At 37.9% G+C, this 22835-nt stretch overlaps 1 protein-coding gene across 1 annotated transcript; it reads right to left on the bottom strand.

Annotated features, from left to right (window-relative positions):
• Positions 1–1340: 1340 nt before the first annotated feature.
• On the bottom strand, positions 1341–22427 carry LOC129769525 (protein RER1). The gene is made up of 5 exons (XM_055771852.1): positions 21938–22427; positions 21745–21850; positions 21468–21669; positions 21184–21401; positions 1341–2745 (listed from the first exon to the last, which is right to left on the bottom strand). The coding sequence occupies exons 2-5, from the start codon at positions 21808–21810 to the stop codon at positions 2671–2673; spliced, it is 561 nt and encodes a 186-aa protein (XP_055627827.1). The 5' UTR covers positions 21811–21850; positions 21938–22427; the 3' UTR covers positions 1341–2670.
• Between the last annotated feature and the right edge of the window lie 408 nt (positions 22428–22835).

Below are 22835 nucleotides of genomic sequence, written 5' to 3'. Positions count from 1 at the left end.
AAAAAAATCTTTGATAATTTTTAATACAAACCTCAGTAATTTTCTACATTTCATTCTCTGACCAACTTTAAGAGGATCTTATAACGACTTGTTGGAAATTTTAAGGGCTATTCGTATATATATTTTTGGGAATTTTTAAATAAATACGTTTTTGAGAAAAATAAATTTTAATTTTAAAAATAACTTTTTTGTCAGCGAATTTTTTTTCCAAAATTAATTTTTTTGTGATAATTTAACCAATTTCCTACATTTCAACCTTTGACAAGAATTTTGTAGGTACAAAATTGTTTGTACAAAATTCTTGTCAAAGGATGAAATGTAGGAAATTGTTTAAATTATCACAAAAAATTAATTTTGGAAAAAAAATTCGCTGACAAAAAAGTTATTTTTAAAATTAAAATTCATTTTTCTCAAAAACGTATCATAGTTTTGAAATTATAAATGTTTGTAAAAAATTAAGAAAAAAAATGGCCTTTTCCAAAAAGTAGTCTAATTAACTCATTTCAAGAATCCGGAGTTGTCACATCGGAACATCGGTAAGATGCTGGGAATCGTCCAATCCACGGTCAGCAGAGTACTAAAACGATACTTCGAGAACCTAACCATCGACCGGAAGGTGAAGAACGGCAAAAATGGATGCTCCGTCAGTGAAAAAGATCACAAGCGCGTAGTTAAGCAGTTTAGACGTGATCCGAGAAGTTCGGTCCGGGATGTCGCCAATAAGCTGAATTTGTCAAGTTCATTCGTCCAGCGGACCAAGCAGCGGGAGGGCCTGCGTACATACAAGGTTCAGAAGGCTTCTAACCGCGACGAAAGGCAAAACATGGTGGAGAAGACGCGAGCCCGGAAGCTGTACACCGAAATGCTGACGAAGCCGCATTGCCTGGTAATGGACGACGAAACCTACGTCAAAGCGGACTTTCGTCAGCTGCCGGGCCTGTTGTTCTTCTCCGCAGAGGACAAATTCAGCGTTCCGGAGGAGAATATTCTAGAGAAGTTTCATATTTGGTAAAACTTTGTTTTTTGTTAGGTTATGTGAGGTTATGTACTTTCCGCACATAGTTGCTTTGAATCGATTTTTATGCCCAATAAAGTGATACAAATTTGAATGAAATTGATAGTAAGTGGTAGCTAATAGATTAAGCTATCATTTGATGCCAAAGCCTTACCATATAGTTGCTTTCCAAAGCCATGAAAAATTATCGAAGGGACTGTTCGATTTTTCGAACACTTGGCATGAAACGGGTTAACGGAATTCACAGGCGAATGTGATGCTTCAGCAAATCACGATAATCTTGCTTGAATATCTATCCCAAGATACGAAAAAAAACTAAAACCCATTATTTGATTTCAATGTTTATTTGGTTATCCAAGTTGTTCCTTAATACAATCATGTTGTAAAATTTTTACTTTGCTTAGTTTCTGCACACATTTGTCTCAAGATTTTCCAAGGAACAAATTGATTTTTGTTCTGTTTTTTATTTTCGTTTTTTTTCATACATAATCTGCCATACTCGCTCCCCGATATCCCTCTAGCATCCGGATTCAATGAGAAAAGGTTAACCCTTGTTGTTTGCCACTCAGTATACTTAACTAAACTACTTGAAATACAAGTGTTATTTTCCGTCCGGTAGGACGGTTCGGTTCGAATGATTTGTTCAACTGAATTAGCTACTTGATTGTAGGTTACAGAAACGCGGATTGACGCAACGGTCTAATTAGTACACATAATGCAGATAAACGCGACAACAAACATTTGTAGAATTTTTTAACCTTAATGCTTCGATACAGAGTCTGGGAAGGAACTTCCGAATTTAGCAGAGACGAAAGGAGATGGGGGGAGGGGTAATCAAGGTTTAAAACTAAATCAACGGCCACCTACTAATTAATCAACTAAGGCAGAAAGAAAAACAATAATTACTATCGATAGAATAGCCCGAGAATGTTCAAGCCTTGCGCTGAACGTTCCCGAAAGGAAATGTTTAACATAACATTTATAATAGTTGTTAAATAATTGGTACGTGTTACTTTCTCGTTTAACCAAATGATTATACCAAACTATTTTTGGTTGTTTTGAAATTTCATTATAACATACGTTCGATTAAGAATCGCCCTAAAACAAACGGTGTGTCTCTTCTTCTCACTCTTCCTCTAAATTGTAGTATTGTTCGACGTAAGCACAAATCAATGCCGAGTGTTGTTCTTTAGGTTCTTTCGTCACTCTTCTACCATAATGCAACTGAAGGGAAACATTACAAATCAACTGAAACGCTATTACCGACAAAACAAAAGGAAAAAAATACAACAGAATTCATAAACAATAAATAAAAGCCTTGAAATCCTAGTGCATCCGACCGCAATCATTCATTCTAATTTTGATTCCAGGCTTGGACTCTCCTCCCTCTATCATTATCTGGCCCAATACTTCCGCGAGTTGATGCTGTTCCAGTATGTTCCCCCCTCATATTCCTAGACGATCGATATCGAGACTGGTCCCTTGGCGGGGCCAGCCGCGGCTGCCGCGGAAAATGGAACCACCACCCCGGAAGTAGCAGCGGTTGCAGTTGCTGGAGTTTGTACGCTGGAGGCATCTACCGAAGCGGCGGACCCAGCGGACGCAGACACGGACGAAGAAGATGATGACGCTGGCAAGGTTTGTGCTTTTAATTGTCACTTTTCCGTCGGCACCGCCTGGTAGCGGGGCTTACTGTGGGTGAAGGGAAGGTACCGGTACTTGATCATGTGCTGGAATGAAAAAGAGGGGAGAGTTAGATTCGGAAAATTCGTGGATTATGGCGATTTGAACAGCATAGACTTGTAAGGGGTTAAATGGGCAAACTGGATTATAAGAGAAACAAAAAAAGAGACACGTGTGCGTCTTGTTTTGCGTTACATCCAGTCGGACATCCTTTTTTCCTTTCTTATCCAATATCATCCAAATAGTGTGTCTTAATGAATGAAATATTCAAAATAAATCATATTGAATTATATTTCGCACAACATCATATTTCGGACACTTTGTTCTAATATCTTGAGAAGCTTGATGCACTGATGATATAACTATAAAATTAATATCACAATTGCTTCTTTAGAGTAATCCCTTAGTTTTACTATCACTTCATTTGAGAATTACATTTGAATTATTACATAGTAGGAAAAAATCCATCCAAAATCCACTCATTGTCGTTTGTGTTTGACGTTTGCTTAGCGTGAGCACTTAGAATTTACCCCTTCATCAATATTCAAATTTCTCCCATGTTTCATCAGTTCTCATCATCGTTATCAGGTTACTGTGATTGCTTGGTAAGTGTTTCGCAGTTGACTATAAAATATAATCAATTGTAATGTAATTTTCGTTCAAAAAAAAATGAGTGGGTTATATCTATGATATAACCGCAAGGTTCACTCGGAACTACCTTAGCTTAGCAATCATTCGTTTGTATTGATTAAATCCTTGATTGAATGAAACAGTTTCCAAATTCAATTGAGTTCAATATATTTGCTCTGTGAGTGAAAAAAATGAACAAATGCCGTGTAATGTCAATTCATTTATTGTGATTGATTGTTCTTCGTTACAAGTAAATTTAATGACGGACCTTTTACGTTTGGTATGATGACTAGAACAAAATATATGTACGGAAGAATTATCAAACGTTTGATGAACCAGCCTAAGGCTGAAAATCTTTCCAATAAAGACAAAAAAAATTATCAAACGATTATTTTATTTTACATTTCCCTCTGAAGTTTACATCCCAAAAGTGTACATACTTCTCGAATCTCGAATTTGCTTGAAACTGGGAAGTTCATTCGCTTCTAGTGGCTGCACGATTTTCCCAGGTTCCTAAGTTTAGAAGATCATGTTAGGACAGACATATTCCACTCTGCACAAAGGCAAGCGAGGACAAAAGTACTCGCAGTTTGCATTTATTTGCAGAGCCCATTTCCCCAGAAACCTCGGTTTGGAAGTCTGTGTTAGGGAAACACATTTCAATCGGAACAAAAATACCCCCGATTTGTATGAATTCGCAATGCCGATTTCCCCACGCTTCATGGATTTGAATTCTGTGTTAGGGAAACACATTCCAGTCGGAACAAAAATACCCCCGACTTGCATGAATTTGAAATACCGATTTCTCCAGGCACCTTGGTTTAGAAATCTCTATTAGGGAACACATTTCGGTGGGAACAAAAGCTCCCCCTACTTTCGTGTGTTCTTTTTCTTCTTTTTGGCTTTAAAAGGGGTTTAAACTTTTCAGTTAACTGGCCTCTAGGCTCTTTCGTGTGTTTGCAATGCCGATTTCGCTGCTTGGTTTTAAAGTCTGTGATAGGGAACATTTTTCGATGAGAACAAAAGTCCCCCTACTTTCATGTATTTGCAATGCCGATTTCCCCAAGGCTGCTTGGTTTGATGGCTGTGTTAGGGAAACCGTAAATCGGGCCAATCAAAACGATGCAGTTAGGGCGTTTAGATAACGCCTAATATTTTACAGTTATTCAATTGTTTATCTAATGAAAAACAACATTTTGTTAGTTGCGATAGATGCGTAGAAATATTCCCTATCAAGTGATGCAAACATCTCTCCTATCCAGTACGAAATGTTCGAGCTATAAGCATTCGAAATCTTTCATTTTTTCCTGCATGTTCTGTGTTTAGGTTTTCATTTTACCCTCCATATATTCCGGTTAGACGTAGTCCCACGTCAAAATTACAAAACAAAGTGTCCGAAATTTGATTTTTTTATAAATGGTGTCCGAAGTTTAATTCTTATTCGCTTGATTTGAAAAGCATTTTATTCGATGATTTTTTAATGTTTTCTATCAAATAGGTACCAAAGTAGAAAGCTTAAAAGCATATTGAACTAATTTATTAAAAATATCAACCAAATAATACCTGTTCATAAAGTTGAGATCTGTTTTCTGCATCATATGCCTTAAGCGTCCGAAATATGATTCAGAACGGTATTATACATTTTTTCTCGTTTTCGTTTTTCGAAGTTTATTCTGAGATCAATGATAGCGAGTATAAGGAATCGAAAAAAATGACGCGATCCGAGTCCACCGCCGACCCACCGTCGGAAGCAGCGGTGTCTCGTACGCAAACCTGGGGTGACATTGCGTATTTCGAAACGAGTAATTTTTGTTCGTTTCGACCATTTTTACATGCCTTTGACCAGCTTTGTTCACGAACCCAAAAAATCTACATTTCTCTACGAGACAAATTTTGCTCTAAATCTAGTAACCCGAAAATATGAACTTGAAAAATATACATAATACTGAAACCATTTCGATTTGAGTTCGAATTTTCTCGAAACGAGTTACTAGTTTTGAAATGCGCAATGTCACCCCTGTATTCCACTGATTACGAACCAAAGTTTGTTTTTGTTTTGAAATACAATACCGCGCCACAATATTTCTAGCCTACTACACTTTTTCTGAGTAGTTGTTTCTGTTGCATTCGTTTTTTGCTGCGATTTATTTCGGGAAGCGTGTGACCTCAGCATTGAAAAAGACTGCTGTCTGATAACTGGAGCGAGACGACTTGATTGATGGTGATGATGATGTTTTGAATAATAGAGGCTTTAAAATTAATCAGTTAATTCGCCTCTAGCCTAGAAAAAACTATTTTTGAAAACTAAACTGAACACTCGGCCTTGAGATGAGTCATCCCGAAAGCCTTGCTGTCTTCTGCAAGGCTCATTCATCTTCGCTAGTTAGATGACTGATGAAATGTGAATACTGTGATTGGAAATCACGAGTGGCTTGTTTATACTCAACTAGCTGTCCCGCCCAAAATTTGTTTTTTTTGTGATCAATACCTTCAAACATTCACGTTTTCTTACTAAGCGCAAGTTCATGAATCCAATCGCAGAACTGTTCATTGATTGATTTTCTAATTGACCCCGTCGAATTTACCTTTTACTAAAAAAGAATCCTAGTACTTCTACCAAAACTCATCATTATAATATCAGATTATTTCCAGACACAATCCTCGTTCAAGCTTTTTCAACCACTTTACATGTTTCTCCGTTACATGGAATAAATGTTTGATACAGAAAATGTGATAGAATAAAGACAGACCCCTCCTTTTTTATCCCACCCTAAGAGAGGGGGGTGAAGTGTCTAACCACTATAGAAACATTTATTGCACCCTAAAACCACCATATGTCTAATTTGTCTCATTCGCTTGATTCATTCTCGAGTAATGCATAAATTTTTGTTTCATTTGTATGGCAACACTCACTCCTACGATATGGGGGAGGAGTATCTTACCAGCACAGAATCATTTCTTGCACCCTTAAACCTTCACATGCCACATTTCGTTTCTTTGCTTGATCAATTCTCAAGTAATGCAGAAATTTGTGTTTCATTTGTATGGCGAAAAGACCCCCCCCCCCTAAGAGAGGGAGGTAGAGTATTTAACCACCGTTAAAACATTTATTGCATCCTAAAACCTCCAGATGCAAAATTTGATTGCATTTGCTTGATTAATTCTCGAGTAATGCAGAAATTTGTGTTTCATTTAAGTATAATAAAAATATCGAATTTTCCAAAATTTTACGACTTAAACACTTAAATTCCACGAGAAAAATTTGATATGGACTGTCTCCTGTTTGATAATCGGTTCTGTTTTGTTGTTTGTTTTGACAGCAAAGCGACTCGAAACGTATGAAATGACAAGTATGTACAGGGTACATCGGAAAAATTTCAGAAAATTGCTTCTAACTAAAAAAGTTAGACGGTGTCCGGTTTTCCCTGTTTTCCCCTAATATTTAAATTTTGTACCTCGCTGATAAAAATTCGGCCACGGGAACACGATAGGAAAATGTGTATTCTGTGTATTCCTTATTTTAAATTATTTATGGATTGGGAAACCGTAATTATAACGTACCAAAATATTTTAGACAATGTCCGATTCTAAAATAAAATAAAAAAACTAAAATAATTATTAACGTTGAAATGTAACATTACTGAAAGACGTAGTCTTATATAAAAAAAATAGGTAGTTCATATTTTCGTATCCAAATTTTCATTTTTATTCGCTAACGTCAACAGGATTAGCCCTAATGATCGGATTAAATATATTTATTAGATGTTTAATCTACTGATACTACCTAAATAGACAACTAACTAATAAGTAAATGTTTAATGTGTAATAATGTGTAATCTGTCAAACACCATTATTCTCACCTCATGTTTCTTAGATGATTTCTTATATTTTCGTGATTGTTACAAATACAAAAAGGTTACAGCCCAGGCGGGCCAAGCAGAAGAACCCGGTGGGCCGCTGGTTGAGTATAGCTGGGTTAGACCAGTGATTTTTAATCGGTGGGGAATTGTGCAAGGGTATATTGCACATTTACTTCGTTTTGAAGATGGCAATTATTAGCAAAACATTCCACAAACGCTTCATTGGGTATGCAAAAATTTGCAATCCTCGGCAAACATTCCCAAATCTGAAACGTAATGTTCAATTGAACAACTTCGCCATGTTTGAAAGACTTTTGTCAGTGAATGGTGATGGAACAGAAACATATTTTCCTTACATCAAAGAACGAGATCTGGGCATGGTTTGAAATCCCTTCCGACTGGCAGTGACGAAAGTTTAGGATCAATATCTGAACAAACTAATCGATCTTCAAATGATTGATTCTCATCTTGATATCTCACTATAAATAAAGACGATAAAAAAATCGTGTCCAAAAGCGCGGTGTAAATAAACAGAGATAATGCTAACAATGAGCTGCTGCGATGACATGTCCGCTTGCTTTGTGTTGCATATCTCTCCAAATAAGAGTAGGAGAAAAATTTATAATAATTCCTCCAGCTCCAGGGAAGTGGACAGCGCCGCTAAGGGTGATTGGCACGTATGTATGAGTTAAAAAAACTGTAAAATTTGGGAGGCTTACAATAATCTACTTTGTCCCCATCGTCCGGCATTTTATACAGTTTGATTTTGGTCTGTGAGAGATGAGAAAATTTAACCTGCAACCATTTGATCTATAAGCTAATCTGCAAAAAATGTCTCAGGCAAAACCTCAACCGGCTGCATTGGGTTCAGAGACCGAAGCCAGAAGCGACCGTTTTCAACAGCACCAGCCGTGTAGACCGCTTGAAAGATCCCTGTTAGATTGGCCCTTCTGGTAATCTCTTGATCAATACTCAATACCAAACGATTCGAGCGCAATTTCTTGTGTACAAACAAGACATTTTTTAAAAATTATTTTCTGTTTTTCTTGTGTACATTTAGAGTGGCAGGAATAGTCGAAATGAATGCCTTCTGTTGGAGCGGATCATCTACATTCAGTGTCTCCCACAGTCTTCCGAAAAACACTTACACATGTCCACGCGATGTGAATATTCCATGTTTTTGTTTGAATTCGAACATGATTTTTGCTAGTGTTGAATGCTTATCCCAAACATGAACAATGATACACAAACATAAACATGTGAAAACAAACACGATAATTTATAATTCAAGAACATCATGTACAAACATATCACCCGATGTCGCAGCACTCATTGCTTTCGTTTCGTTTCTTTTCATACACGGAAAGAAATTATTTATCCCAAAACATTTCTTCGTAAAAAACTTTTTCACAGAACCGAACTTGAAATTTAGTTCGCATTACAAAAATTGCACGAACTAAGAGGCTATGAGTTCATGCACATTTTGCAAGTCTGCTTAAATAATCCTTGGTTTCGTGCAAAGAAAACATTCTCTGAATAGAAAGAAGCTCTCTACGAGATTTTTTTTTGCGTGCATGTTGGCAATTAAAGTCTGGGAAACTGACTACACAGCGGGCGACGTCGTACAAATGCTGACCAAAAAAAAAACCCAAAAATTAGTTCTATATGCAACCTTCAGCGGCACACAGCAGAACCAGCAGAGAAATTTCAGCGGCTAAAACACACCATTAATTTCTCGATGTTTTCACAAACTGAATGCAGAAAAAAACTAAAAGCTACACTTACACTGCACTACATATGCTATGTGTGCATGCGATTGCATCATCCTTTCTTCTGCTCTTCTTCGCTCGTTTTATAGCTCGGGTCGCGTTCGTCGCGAACAAGCAGTATTGGCCATTTGTATTCGAAGATCCAGCCAAAATTGTTGCTCCCGTGGTCGAGTGGTTAGCGTCACGCCTAACATGTCACTGCTGAATAATTATGGTACTTATACTGGTACTATTCGATTAAAATTATAGAAATACTGCAATCAAAATTTGTTATGAGTATATTTTATAATATTTTAGACGAAGCACCCATTGTCATGATAGGAAAGCATTTTTTCCATGTCAACATATCAACACACCACGCATTGAGTGATGGTGGTGTGGTGTCTGATTCGCTTCTTCTACTCTACACATTGCCGGTGCTTGGGGTGAAAATGCAAGAGAAACTGTACACCATGTTCGAACATCATGTGAAACATTGGCATTAAATATCGTATGTCCAAACATACTACGAATACAAACATGTCACATTTTCAAACATAGGTGCGAAAAAATCATGTTTGTATTCAAACACAAAACTGTGAACAGCAGCGTGGACATGTTTATCCCGGACGCAGTGTTTTTTGTGAAACATGGAAGACTGGTCTCCCAGGTAAAGCCATTCGGTAATGTGTACAGCTCGGCTTAGAATTCAGTAATGGATTTGTTTGCCTCTATCGGTTCATTGACCGCTATTCTTTCGTCCATCACCGGCTGCGTAGACCAGAATCTGAAGGACTAATCAAGTGTCTCTGGCGTTTTCGCTGGCTTGAGCGAACTCAACTTTAGCTGCTCTTTTACATCCACCAGCATATCCTGGCAGGAAATTTGACCACCTACAAATAACAGGATAATGCTACACTATGCTACACTGCACAGTAAACTTCCTACCGGTACTACTAGCTGGTCCAGTAGACGTTACCGCCGTTTCATTGGTCCCAAGGGACGTAGCGCTATTTATCGTACTGATGATCCTCGGTCCACCTTGGTACTGTTATTATTGTGAACCTTGCAACCAGGGTTGCCACATATACAAAATATTAGGTATTCTACGAGTTTTCGACAAATTTCAAACACAGAATCTGTACAAACAGAAATACAGAATTTCAGTAATGATACAAAACATTCGTTTTTTTTAATTCAATTTGGCAGAACGAAAATAGCTTCTGTAGTTGAATGTCATGTCATAGCCATAACTCAACATGGTGAAATAGTAGAGCGCATGAGAAACAATTACTTTACTATTATTTGCTATCAACCTACCGTTGAAGATTTTTCATCCATCAGCAACGAGGTGGTTTCTGTTGGAGGCAATTGTTAAACGAAATCCGGTTATCAAAACTTCGGCCTTGATAAACCCTCAAACTCGTCAAGCTACCAAACCTCAATGTTTGAAGCGCCAATTTCCTCAATACGTTGAAGCAGGTAATAGACAAGGCTTGGATACCGAATTCAAGCTACTCAAGACGAATTTTATGAGGAAAAAATCAAGAGGCTCAGATATAACTTGGTCCCAGCTGTTGGATGTCAAAAGGCGTGATCGGAATATTTGTATCCATTGCTAAGGTCGTTTATAAGACACTTTTTGATAATTTCACATTAATCAGTGTGTTGAGCGAGTATTTTTGCTTTACAATGCCAACAAAACAAAGTCCAGAAATCGGTTGACTCGTACAATGATGGACTCTATTTTGAAAGCGAAGAATTACGTATTGGCTCAAGGGGGAGCATCAAGGATGAAATTAATAGTAAATTTGAAGGCAAAGTTCAACAAACTATGTACAAACATCATACAATTTAGAGGGCTATTTACTTTTTTATGATTTCTTCTGATGTATTGATACCACATTAACAGTCCGTGAATAAGAAAAATATATTCCAATCTGCAATGAACTTTTATTCTATTTTTTGCCTTTAGTTCTTTGATACCGGTTTTTATACAAATTTTTTTGCCAAAAAATGCAGATTTTTCAGAAAATTCTACTGAATTTAATGTGGCCACCCTGCTTGCAGCCTCTTCTGGGCCGCTTCCGTCTGTCCACACCACACCATTCTTCAGCGTCGCAGCGTCACATATTTTTCCTCAAAATATTTTTTTATGTATTGTTGCTATCCGCACGGTGAAACTTGAAAAGATGACAGATATATTTCCTCCGCGGTTGCCAGGAATGATAATCGTCAAAGTTTCTAATACCATGTAGAAAAATGTATCATTCGTTGGCAGGGATGTGTATTGCATCTGACATTCATTTTACAAACGGTTGGTAATATGTACATTCTACTAATGTTCGCATTACCGAAGATTTGTTAGTTTATTTTGTTTATTTATCAAAGATATTCTGGGTGTGTGAAACCTATGGTGTGTAGAAAACTGGTGGATCAACTTGCCAAATCCTACCTGCGGTTATATTGAAAGTCTACTGTACTCCAAGGCGCCTCTATACACTGGAGAAATAGTTTAGTAAAAGCAGCTACCAAATCTTTAGTAGCCAAAACATTGGTATAATATACAAATGTTTTGTAAATATTACCAAAATTACGTAAAAGCGATGTCAGACGCAATGAACGTTCCTACTAGAGATTCGTAGATTTTACTTCATACCATTAGTAACTTTGTTTTTTTGTCATACCTAACATCTGTGATGTGCGCACTTTGCAATCGCCATTTCTATTTTGGAGATGAAGCGATTCGGAGGTAAGCATTTTGTTGATGTTACGTTTCATTACATATATACATATTTAATATTATTAACATATGTATTTCTTTTCTTCATAGAGACACGAGGAAACAATATGCGGATGAAACGTGCTGGTGCTACAGACACTCCCTAAATAATGCAAACTAGAGCGATGCAGCAGGAAGAGGAACGGGAACTCTCCTCGTGTACGCTGCTCATAGAATAAGTTATATATTATTATTATAATGTATTCTAAGTATGTGGAGTTAAATGTAATCAAATAGAATTTTTGAAATTAAAAATAATTATTAAAAAACATTTTTATTATCCCTGATGATTATCTCTCACAAATGAGAAGCAAAATTTTCACTGATATTGCACCAATGTTGGACCAACAAATCGTGGTTTGTTTGACGTTTGCGCCTACCATTTTTCTTTCGTAATATGTACCAATGATTTGTAGGGTAGAAAATGACTAGAGAATTGGTAACATGTACCAAAAAATTCGTCGTATTTACTAACTATTCCTCTCAGTGTATAAACAAGGTGAAACAATCATATGAAACACTTTCAGCCATATTGTAATTGCTGTCGGTATTGTTTACAAACAGCATCAGATCGCTGCCGGCGGCTCTCCACAAACTACTACAACGCCTATTCGAGCGATGCCTACTATGTTCGACTTTCGCGAATTTTTGTGAAAAAGAAGGGATGGTTTTGTATAATTTCACTCTTATTTCCACTACTCTCGCATGTGAAAATGCAAAAATGGCGTATCATAGCAATAACAAAACAAACAACCCCCGCTCCACATACCGTAATTCCCATCTTATTGAAATGATGATGTTGCTTCACCTGTTATCTACGATATAAGCGCCTTGCTGTACTGTATTACTAAATTGTTCTTATGGGCACCTTACACGATCAACCGGATTGACAATAAGTGTCTTCAATATCGTGACAGCTAGGCTTTCAACATCTGATCTAACCTCAATCAATATTTTTCCACCTTACACGGTCAATATCGCCCTCAACCCGAGACAACGAAAATATCCGCGATGGCTAGTGGCGACATTCGAGTTTGGGATCCAAACTATTCTCTATCAGATTAGAAGGCTAAAAGGCAATTTTCAATTGGAAAAATTTGAATGAAAATATCTACTTGGTATTATTTAATTAGTTGAAGCGCGTAGTCCTAACCTTAACTTAACCTACTTCCTCTGAATTTTCAGATATTCCTACTAAAATGTATTATAATAATAAAACGTCAATTTCAGACATAATTTTTGTATGGGATTTTCTCACCACTTGCAGAAAAAAAAGTGATTTGCATTCACATAGAATACTAATTTGATTCGTAAAAGTTAATTTTCATTCATAATTTACACTTTAGAATTCGGTTTTTCTTCTCAAAAATACATCATAATACTCGTTTCACAAATACAGACGGTTCCTTTCAGTTTCAGAGATGCCAGATTATTTTAGTTTGCGAAAATATATGCAAGTTATTTTATCTGCAAGCAAATGTTTTTATTCCATAAATGAGACTATGACAGTAGAACCCCGATTTTCCGCGAGCGGGTGATCCGCCCTGCGGATTATTCGTGACTGCGAGTTCCATAGTAAATCAATAGGCCTTTCCGGAATTTGTTAGTGAGTGGTAGGCCCATGCTCTTTTGTTTTGGTCATGGCTTTTACATTATTTAGCCACTGATGTACACGACCTTATAGATGGATAGTTGATTGATTTCTGTATTGATAGAACATAGTTTTTATGTTGAAACATCTCTTTTCGTGTTTGCATTTTTTTGTCCTTTAATGGATCATCCGCGATTTTCGTTAATCGCGGTGAGTTTGCCCGACTATTCCGCGGATAATCGGGATTCTACTGTAGCTTGAATTAACACATGATGTTTTTTCATCTGTGATTTTCCCAGATCTTCTCATTCTCCAAATTTTATAGCGGAGTGTGAAGAAACACACAACCCGCTCACTAGCGCAAAGAATGACCGAGTTCAACGTTAAAAAATTCCTAAAACGTTGTTAACTTTCATCCACTCTCTCACCATCACATTGTCAGTTTACTTTGAAGTTTTGGTTTGTATCGTGAAAAGTACCGTATTTTGCTATTCAAAGTATCGGTTTTCCAAACCAAAAGCTTCCATTTATGATTCCTACAATTTCAATAGTTTATAAATTTTAATTGCAATCGCAAAAAAGACTAACAAAAATTAAATGTGCGCTTGCATATCTGGCAACTCAGTCTGGAAGTCCGTGAGGTAAAACGTCAACATCATGCATCTATATGAAATGTCACGATATTGATGCTCGAAAATCAGAAAATCCGAATTTCTGCGTCGTCGGCCATGTTCAGCTGTCATTATGTCATTATGCTCTCAAATGTCATCATATTGTCAATAAAGTTGACCGTGTAAGGTCCGCTTTAAGGTGAAGGTGGAAGCTAGCCATTGTAGTAGTATAGGTAAACCCTCGTGTAAAAATGGGGTTGTTCGCGACTAACTGATCACCCCTAAAAGGCACATCATAGTAGAGCGAATACTCTGATCAGCTGTGAACGGACAATAGTTGAAATGATAAACACAGGCAGTTCGATCAGCTGGTTCTCGGCGCAGCTGTACCACAGACAGAAGGGAGAGAGAAGGGAGGTATAGTTGCGTGATCGCTGTTCACTCACATACGTGCGAGCAGCGAATGATGCACAAGGAAATCCAAAATTCACCACTGCCGAAGGCGATCGGGAACATCGCACAGAGATGCGATCAACAAAGCGCCAGCGAAGAATGTGTTCTTGTGCGGAGCAGAGTTAGTACGAAATCGTCCACCATAGTATCAACAATTAATGTTAAATATTGTATCGGGTGTTATATGTAATATATGTGATATTGTGATATTGTGAAATGTAAAAATAGTAATTGTAAATAATATATGTGTGCAATGGATTAAATGTAGTGTTCTACCAACGTGATGTGTTTAAATAAATGAAGAAAATCATCGATGTTTGTGCTGGTTGTTATCGACTAGTGTTTGCTGTTGGCACTGCGTAAAGCGCAGTTTGGTTTTTTGATTACCGACGGCAACCTGTGGTGGAGAAAAGGAATTCCCCAAACAGTGTTGGGAGCTGGAAAATATGTGGGCCTTCGAAGTGGGCCAGCCACCCAACAGGGGTAATAGTGTTTGTGAGAGAAGAGCAAAGCACACGTAAATAGATCAATTCACTTATCAGACTGTGTGGCGCTTCATTGACACGAGTACATTTGAAAAAAAAAACAAATAACAATTCAATACTAAAGTAAAATGTATGAACGATATGTTCCGATGAACAATTGCAAATATAAATATATATAGAAGGTGCATTTGCATATGATTCTGATTATACGCGAGCGTAACATGAGCAAATTTCTAACACATGCGAATTGGGGCTCTTTTGGTATTAACAAGTTCTTCCGCATAGTAACTCGATGTTGATAATTCCTTAATATTTTCCTTCGTTGATCGTATTGTTTTAACATATTCACGTTGGAAAGCCTTAACCCTTCTCTTCGTTGGCCGAGGCATTTAGATTGAATTTAATACTTTTCCGTTTACTGTTTTTGAAAGCATAGGCAGCCGTGGCAGTGTTCCGAGCTCTGCAATACAATTTTCTTACCCAATGTTAAAGTTGCTAAAACTTACATTATAAACCCATTAAACGTAAAAATAATAATTGTATTGATATCAACACAATTTTATGCTATTGATTTTCATGACATGGGACGCTATGACTCCGGAATAACATTTTATTGAGTGGTTTTTATAGCTGTTTCGATTATGTTGTTTGGCATCAGTGTCGAAAAAATAACGATGCTTCCACCAATACAAACAAAACCATTGCAGAAGATTGAAAAACGAAAATTTAACTTTCAGAGCACTTGCTCGAGTTTTCCGACGTTCTTCACTATACGGTGCGAAAGCAGATGAAAATTTAATATCTTGTGAGTAATCGATTAGAGTTTGGTTGATATTACTTGATGGGAAGTGTGCGAAAACGATCATTTTCTTCACATTGTTTCGCAAAATTATTGATTTTCGGGCGAGAGGTGAGGGAGGGAGATGAAAGAAATGAGCGCCATTGTGGCAGCCATTTGTGGCTAGCTTCCACCTTCACCTTAAAGGCGGTGGAAATCGATTAGGGTTCTTTGTATTTTTTTTTTCTTGAGAAATTCCCTCAAATTTGATATTCTGTTTAAGATGAAGATGAATATTTAATTTCAAATATATAAATTTCTGCAGTTTATAACTGAAGCCGTCGGTGAAAAACGTTGAAACAATTTTAAGGACATCATCAAGGAAGGGAGCTGCTGAAGTAGATAAGGATCGCTCTAGGGTGAGTGCTGCAGCAAGATTAGCTATGTTAGTAACTTAGTTTAAAATCGTAGGCGAACAACAGGACTACAAGGATTCATAATTGAAACCAGGGAAATAGTTGAAGAAAAGAGACATAGAGGCATTTGGAGAAGAAAAGAAAAGTTGAAGGAAACAAAAGATAAAAAAAAGTTACGAGAGTCTGTTCCAGTGCGGAAGCAAAGCTATTCCAATGGCTATGTGGAAAGTTTATGAAAACATGGGACTGGGCCGCTAGTGCAGAATAAGCGTTACGAGTGTTGTTGTTTTTTCGTAGTATTTATGTGAATCTGATTTTCCTACAATGCTGCTGATGGGAACAAAACACCTTAACAGTGTAGATATCGAAGATGACATAAAGTGTGCTTTTCTACAACGTTCTCAAGAACTACGTTTTTGGCGAAAAGCGTTCAGGCACAGGTGCCATACTGATTTGACAAACTTTATATAGCTTTTTTTTGTAATCAGATACAAGTATCAAATCAAATTTTGTTACGAATATAACTTGAAACCCGTTTGTATTCTTTTATTATTTTACTGATATGCTACAGACTTCCTTCCGAAATATTGAAAAGGAGGGGAAGCACTAGGGTTAGTTTTGACGTAGGACTACGTCTAACCGGAAGATATAGGGGTGAAATGAAAATCTAGGCACTGAACAATTAGGAAAAAATGCAAGATTTGGAACGTATATAACTCGAGCATTTCTCAATAGATCGCAAAGGTTTTTGCATCAATTGATAGGAAATATATCTACGCATCTATCATAACGAATAACATTCAATTTTTCTTGAGATAAATAATTAAATAATTGTGAAATATCAAGCATTGTCCAAATGCACTCTGTGCCCATTTTTGATTGGTCCATTTTGTGCTCCTCAAATCGTACCGACCAAAACGGGCTACCAGAGCAGCAGCGAAATAGAATGAAGCACGATTGGAAAGGAAAAAGAAAAAAATGAACGAAACATTGGTCGCAGTCTCACACATGCGTAATTCTCGAGCCAGCCAGTCAGCTTAAAAATCCCCGCTCCGCTGCCGTAACGATCATTCTCATTGAAACCGTACACCACATCGTTTCGCATCACATCACATCAACAAACCAACACAAGCAGTCATGTCTGGACATGACAAAGGAGGAAAAGTGGAAAGGCAAGGCAATTCGTCAATTGCTCCGCAAGGGTAGCTAGGCCGAGCGCTTTAGTACCAGTGCACCAGTCCACCTAGTCGGCGTTATATAGTTTCGGCCGCCGAAGTGATCGAGTTAGCTGGCAAAGCTGCTCGCGACGATAAGAGAACCCGCATTCAGAATAGACCACATTCGGTTCGGTGGCCATCAAGACAACAACAGGCAGTTGCAGCGAGTGCCGAGTGACAAACGCAATCGTAAAACGGCAGCAGGTAGCAGATGAAAAAAGTTTGTTCTTTATACAAACTGCTTTGGTGGCAAATCCAAAACAAGACGGCATCGGGGGCGTTCGAAATGGTTTTTTTTCAAAACCACGAGTACTAAGTTTTCTAAATTGGAACCATTCCATAAAACACGGCGCTGTTCAGGGCCATTAAACCATCCAAAAAAGAGTTTACGAAATACAGTTCAATGCTTTCTAAAACAATATCCAAAATAATAATAAAACACAAATTGATTTTTTTAATAATTTGTTTGCCAGGATATGATGTATATGAGAATTTGGCAGTTGTTCTGAGCTTATTGATGGTTGGGGACTTTCCCGATTATTTAATTTTCACCAATTCTTAACTTTCTTCTAGATTGAAAGTACAGTCGACATTAGCTAATTGGACGGACCTGTAATGCGACATATTTATTTGGACATTTTTGTTAACAGAGTTCGGGATCCAAATTATGACCCCACATTAAAAGTCGACACTGTACCACTGTCATCGCAAATGTTCAATTACAGGTTCAAATCGCCTCCAATGCGACACTGAGTGGTGCCTCGGCACGTCGCATTAAATATAATTTACTGTACAACATGTCACAAGCTGGATGGGAAGAAATTTTCCAACTGTGAAAGCTGTGGCTAGGGATCCCCGATAATCGTTCGATTAATCGATCAATCGAATACTTCCTACAGAAAAGAGACGAATGAACTCTCAGAGTTTAAAGTCTCTCTAATTCAATACCTTCCTTCCTTCCTACAGAAATCGATTATTAATCGAACGAATACTGCACAACGAATAATCGAAGCGAACGAATAATTATCGTCGGTTAATCGATCCAAACTCAGAGAGAAAAAAACGTACGGCCGCTGCAGTTTTATCCTGAAAAAAAAACATTATCTTTGAGGCTCCCCTAAGTTCGTAAACAAAGTTCAATGCCGTCAACGTGAATTGAGCTTCGTTTACGAATTTAGGGATGAGTAAAAGATAATAATTGATTTTCAAAAATCGGGGACCACTAGCTGTGGCGAGTGGCAAACGCAATCGCTAAACAGGAAGGTTTAGCCGAACAAGATGGGGATATCGAGTTATAAAAAAAAATAAAGTCTTTAGATTAAAGATAATTTTGTGGTCCTGAAAAGGACCCTTTTTAGCCTGCATGTGAATCCAACGAGCGAACAAATCGTAATGAATGTATTTTTTGCCATCGCTGCCTTTTAACGATCATTCGTTTTTTGATCACTCGCCCCTTTGGCTGAGTCTGCCGATTTTTCTCTATCCTGTGAGCATGTACCGTATAGTACAAAACGCGCGGATCCGCTGAAAAATATATCATTCAAACCGTAAATCAGTGTGGTTGTATGGCATCGTTTCACATCACATCGCATCAACGGATTGGTGCTGGAGCACCAGTATACATAATAGCGGTTTTAGAATTTCGGCGCCGGAGTGCTCGAGATGGCTTACAAAGCTGCTCACGACAATAAGAAAACCCACCTACAGAACAGAGCACATTCGGTTCGGTGGCAACAACTAGTTTCAGCGAGTGGCAAACGCAATCGCAAAACGGCAGCAGGTAGAATAAGGAAAATGTTTGTTTATACAGACTGCTTTGGTGGCAAAACCAGCCACCGTAAAACACGGCGCTTTTCAGGGCCATTAAACCTTTCAAAGAAGAGTTATTAAAAGTTTTTCACAATTCCAATGCATTCTAAAGTGACATAATATGACATATTTGGGGGTCTTCGTAGCCACTTGGTTACGCGTTCGCTCACCAAGCGATCGATCGTGAGTTCAAACTCAGGGCCCTCAATTGACCATCTTTGTGTTGTTATAGAATAACTACGTCCACGCAACCATCATCAGCGATGGAAATCGATCCACGGTGGAACAAAGGTCGATTCATCCGTACAACTGCTCTGCATGAAACATCGGGCTGCTGTTCTATAAATAACCCAACAATGATCAATACCAACTGTCTCCGCTGTCCGGTCTGCTGAACAATGGAAGAACAGATAGAATACCCTTACGCCTAAAATGGCTACTACTGTGTAATTTACCATAATGTAATGGAACAGAAAACTTAACGCCTAAATAGCTACTACTAACTACTATGTAATTTACAATTTATAGAAACATAAACATATGTACATGTACACACTTAAAACCCGGCTCTGTTACAGCTAAAATGCTAATGAGCCTTATAAATAAATAAATGGGATAAAAAAAAAAAAATAATATGACATATAATATGAACTGAATTATTTAGTTTATGCTTGTTTTTGAACTTATTGGTGGTCGGGGTCTTTTAAATTGATCATTCTGTTTTCACAAACCCATGCATGGTTTCCGAATTAAAAATGGCTTCAAATTACAACACATTGTATGCAGGATGGCATTAACGAATTTTCTCGGTAGCAAAAACTGCTTTCTTTGGTTGATAACTGATGTTGAAAATTGACTGACGTTACATCTGCATTGTATAGAAAAATAACTAAAGAGCAACATGATGAGCTATGTATTTCCTGCTGCTCTGTTCTTATTTTAAACGACTTCAATCCGAAGATCATCCGTCCCTGTATTTACTGTTTGTTTTTCAGAACGCTTGTAGCTCGTTTATTTCTCGATAGATCGTAGAGTTCGTCTCCAAAACCTCAGTTCTATTTCATTTTTATTCACTTTGTTTGCGGAGACTACAAATCTTACAATTCATTCGTCTCCGAAACCACAGTTTAAGGTACGGTAATGTGCTCATTAGAGAAATATATGATAGTGAATGAGCTGATGAGCACCTTTGCATTCCCTATCACAACCATCATTTTGATTGTACGATATGTGCATACGCCGAAAGATGCCCGGCGTTGAACATTTAATAAGTACAAAGCCTTCAGAAAAAAAATCAAAGATCAAGTTAGTAAAAAAAATGTAAAAACACAACACCAAAGGTTCTTTTCAGAACCCCCAACATGTTCATAAAGAGTAAACAGTAAACTAATACATTTTTCAGGTAGATAGGTAGGTACTCACCTAGGAGAAGAAAATAAAACAATATATTTAAAATATATATTTAGCAAAAGCTGTCCCCTTTGTATAGTCCTACGTCACTCCGGTTATGTCCCCGACATTACCCACCCGTCTTTTTTTTTGTAAAGGAGGGAATGAAGCAAAAAAGGTTGAAAACCACTGGGTTAGACGTAGTTCTACGTAAAAAATCAGAATTAGTTGTTGTAGAACTGCCAATCAGCCACAAATTAATCAGAATTCCAGATAAAATATGAAATAGATAATGTACCAAACGAACTAGATTTTTTTCATCTCCGAGATCCACAAACAGACCGATATAACATATGAGAATGTACACACTTTTTCCTTGAAAATGGCAAACATGAGAATTGTTGGTTACTTATCTGTGATGCAAGTGCTGTTTCGAAATTCATCGAACATAAGTCAATGAACTTTTGTTGTGTAATTTTTTTTTGGTTCATCTTTCCCAACGCCAAACACTATAATGCATTTGAACAGAGGCTACAACTGAAACGAATTCGTTGCACACACGATACAGCAAAACTCAAAGACTGTTTCTCTTATAAGAATGATTTTCCCCCAATAAGAATAAGAAATGGCGAATAGTCATTAGAAAATCAATACCCACTCCGACGAATCGTTATCGTTATCGTGTCGCGCCCTACAATTAACAAAAAGAAGCTTACCTTGATCTGCCGCTTCATGGTGATGCAGAACAGCGTGATAAAGTACATGACCAGAATCGGCCAAAACACCGGAACGTTGAACGCCTCGAAAAAGGTACAGATGATTCCGATCACGGTGCTCTTGCTCACGGCGTACCAGAACTTGAACTCAGGCAACCGCCGGATGAACGGCCGAAATTCCTCGTTGGCTTTGGTGGGTAGCTCGGGGCCCTGATCATCTGCAGAACAAAATATGTTTGGGTAAAATTGTGTATCACTACGGTTGCTGCGATTATTGTGTTTACCGTCTAGATCCAGCGCGGGATCAATTTTGGGCGTGAGAAACGCTATGAACAGGTTCAGATGGTAGATGCCAAGCGCGTATGTCACTATATACCAGCCCTGTTTGGTGATTACTCGAAGCAGGAAGAGAAACACTAGGAAAATTGCCGCTCCCCACCGAAGCCTGGTGTGAGGTGTCCACCGGTCCAGTTGGAGCTGATAGAGCTGCAATCATAAACCACAATCGTGTCAAATGGGTCATTCGCAGACGATGATGAGATCATCAAAATTAGAACCAACCTGGGAGATCCTTTTGAAGAATTGCACCACGACATTTCTACTGGGAGCTACCTCTTCATTCATCATGCTGTTTTGGAAGCGTCGTTATATGCTTCGTAATTTTGCTCTGCAGGTTGATAAGGAGTTTAAATTATCAGCTGACACAACTTATCTAATCCAATTAGATCAATTGTCTCTCTGTCATCATACTCACCCTTGAATAAATACTGTTTTGGATGCTTCTCAGCAAGCAGATCATGAAATAATTCGCCACCGATTGCAACAGAGAAAAAAGCTAGCTAGCTACTCCCTTTCACAGGGGGGAAGATTGCAAAAGATCACACGCAGCAGAAAAAAACATACGCTGACTACTTTCAGCAGAAAACTTCTACCCTTCCTGTCCCTATGTTACATTACACCATTTCTCCGCCCGATTTCTGCTGCCACTATTCGGCCGATTACAATGAATAATTGAGTGCAGATAATCGAGGCCAGGTGCAGATGTGCTGCTTCCCACTGTGGCTAATCCCACGGTGATAAGCAATCCGAAATTGTTCGCCACTGTTCTATGTTCTATATTGGTTTTCTTTTCTTTCGCAACCCCTAGCTAGAAGAATTGCAAAAGGCTTGCAGAGAAAAACTTATAGCCAATCCTAATCAATCGTCAACCACGTCAATTTGTCAGTGATCTGGCCAGCGATGACAGTTCACAAGCTTCGCTCCCGTAACTGGTATAATGTGGCTGTCGAGTGGTGGTCTAAAAATACAGAGTGTATTTAGTAATCAAGGTTCAAATAAGGTGAGCCTCACAGCCAAATTGTGGCATCTTACTACAAACCAAAGTTCGTGATTTCAAAACTCGGGGGCCTTGGAAACCTTTGTGTTAATACATAGAAATATAAATAGAAAATAATTCAAAGAAAAACTTCGTTCACTCATCAAATCATGGAAAGCCTGCCTCTTTCTGTACACAAACGATCTGCTGATTGCAATAAGAAACATTGAACTATCTCAATATTACAACAATCGGAAGTTTTAAATCAACTGTCTCCGCTGTCTTGTCCAACTGAACAGTGAGACAAAAGGAATACTCTAAAGCCGAAAAGGGTCAA

Source organism: Toxorhynchites rutilus, chromosome 2, assembly GCF_029784135.1.
Source record: "Toxorhynchites rutilus septentrionalis strain SRP chromosome 2, ASM2978413v1, whole genome shotgun sequence".
NCBI lineage: Eukaryota > Metazoa > Arthropoda > Insecta > Diptera > Culicidae > Toxorhynchites > Toxorhynchites rutilus.
Note: the sequence above shows the minus strand (reverse complement) of the source record. Positions and strands in the feature narration are given on the sequence as shown.

What these genes read in the sequence shown, in the direction of transcription:
- LOC129769525 (XM_055771852.1), bottom strand. Translation starts at nt 21,810, where the DNA reads ATGATGAATGAAGAGGTAGCTCCCAGTAGAAATGTCGTGGTGCAATTC. An exon ending in TCCCGCGCTGGATCTAGACG is followed by an intron (nt 21,402 to 21,467) that starts GTAAACACAATA and finishes TTTGTTCTGCAG; the next exon opens with ATGATCAGGGCCCCGAGCTA. An exon ending in CCATGAAGCGGCAGATCAAG is followed by an intron (nt 2,746 to 21,183) that starts GTAAGCTTCTTT and finishes TTTTCATTCCAG; the next exon opens with CACATGATCAAGTACCGGTA.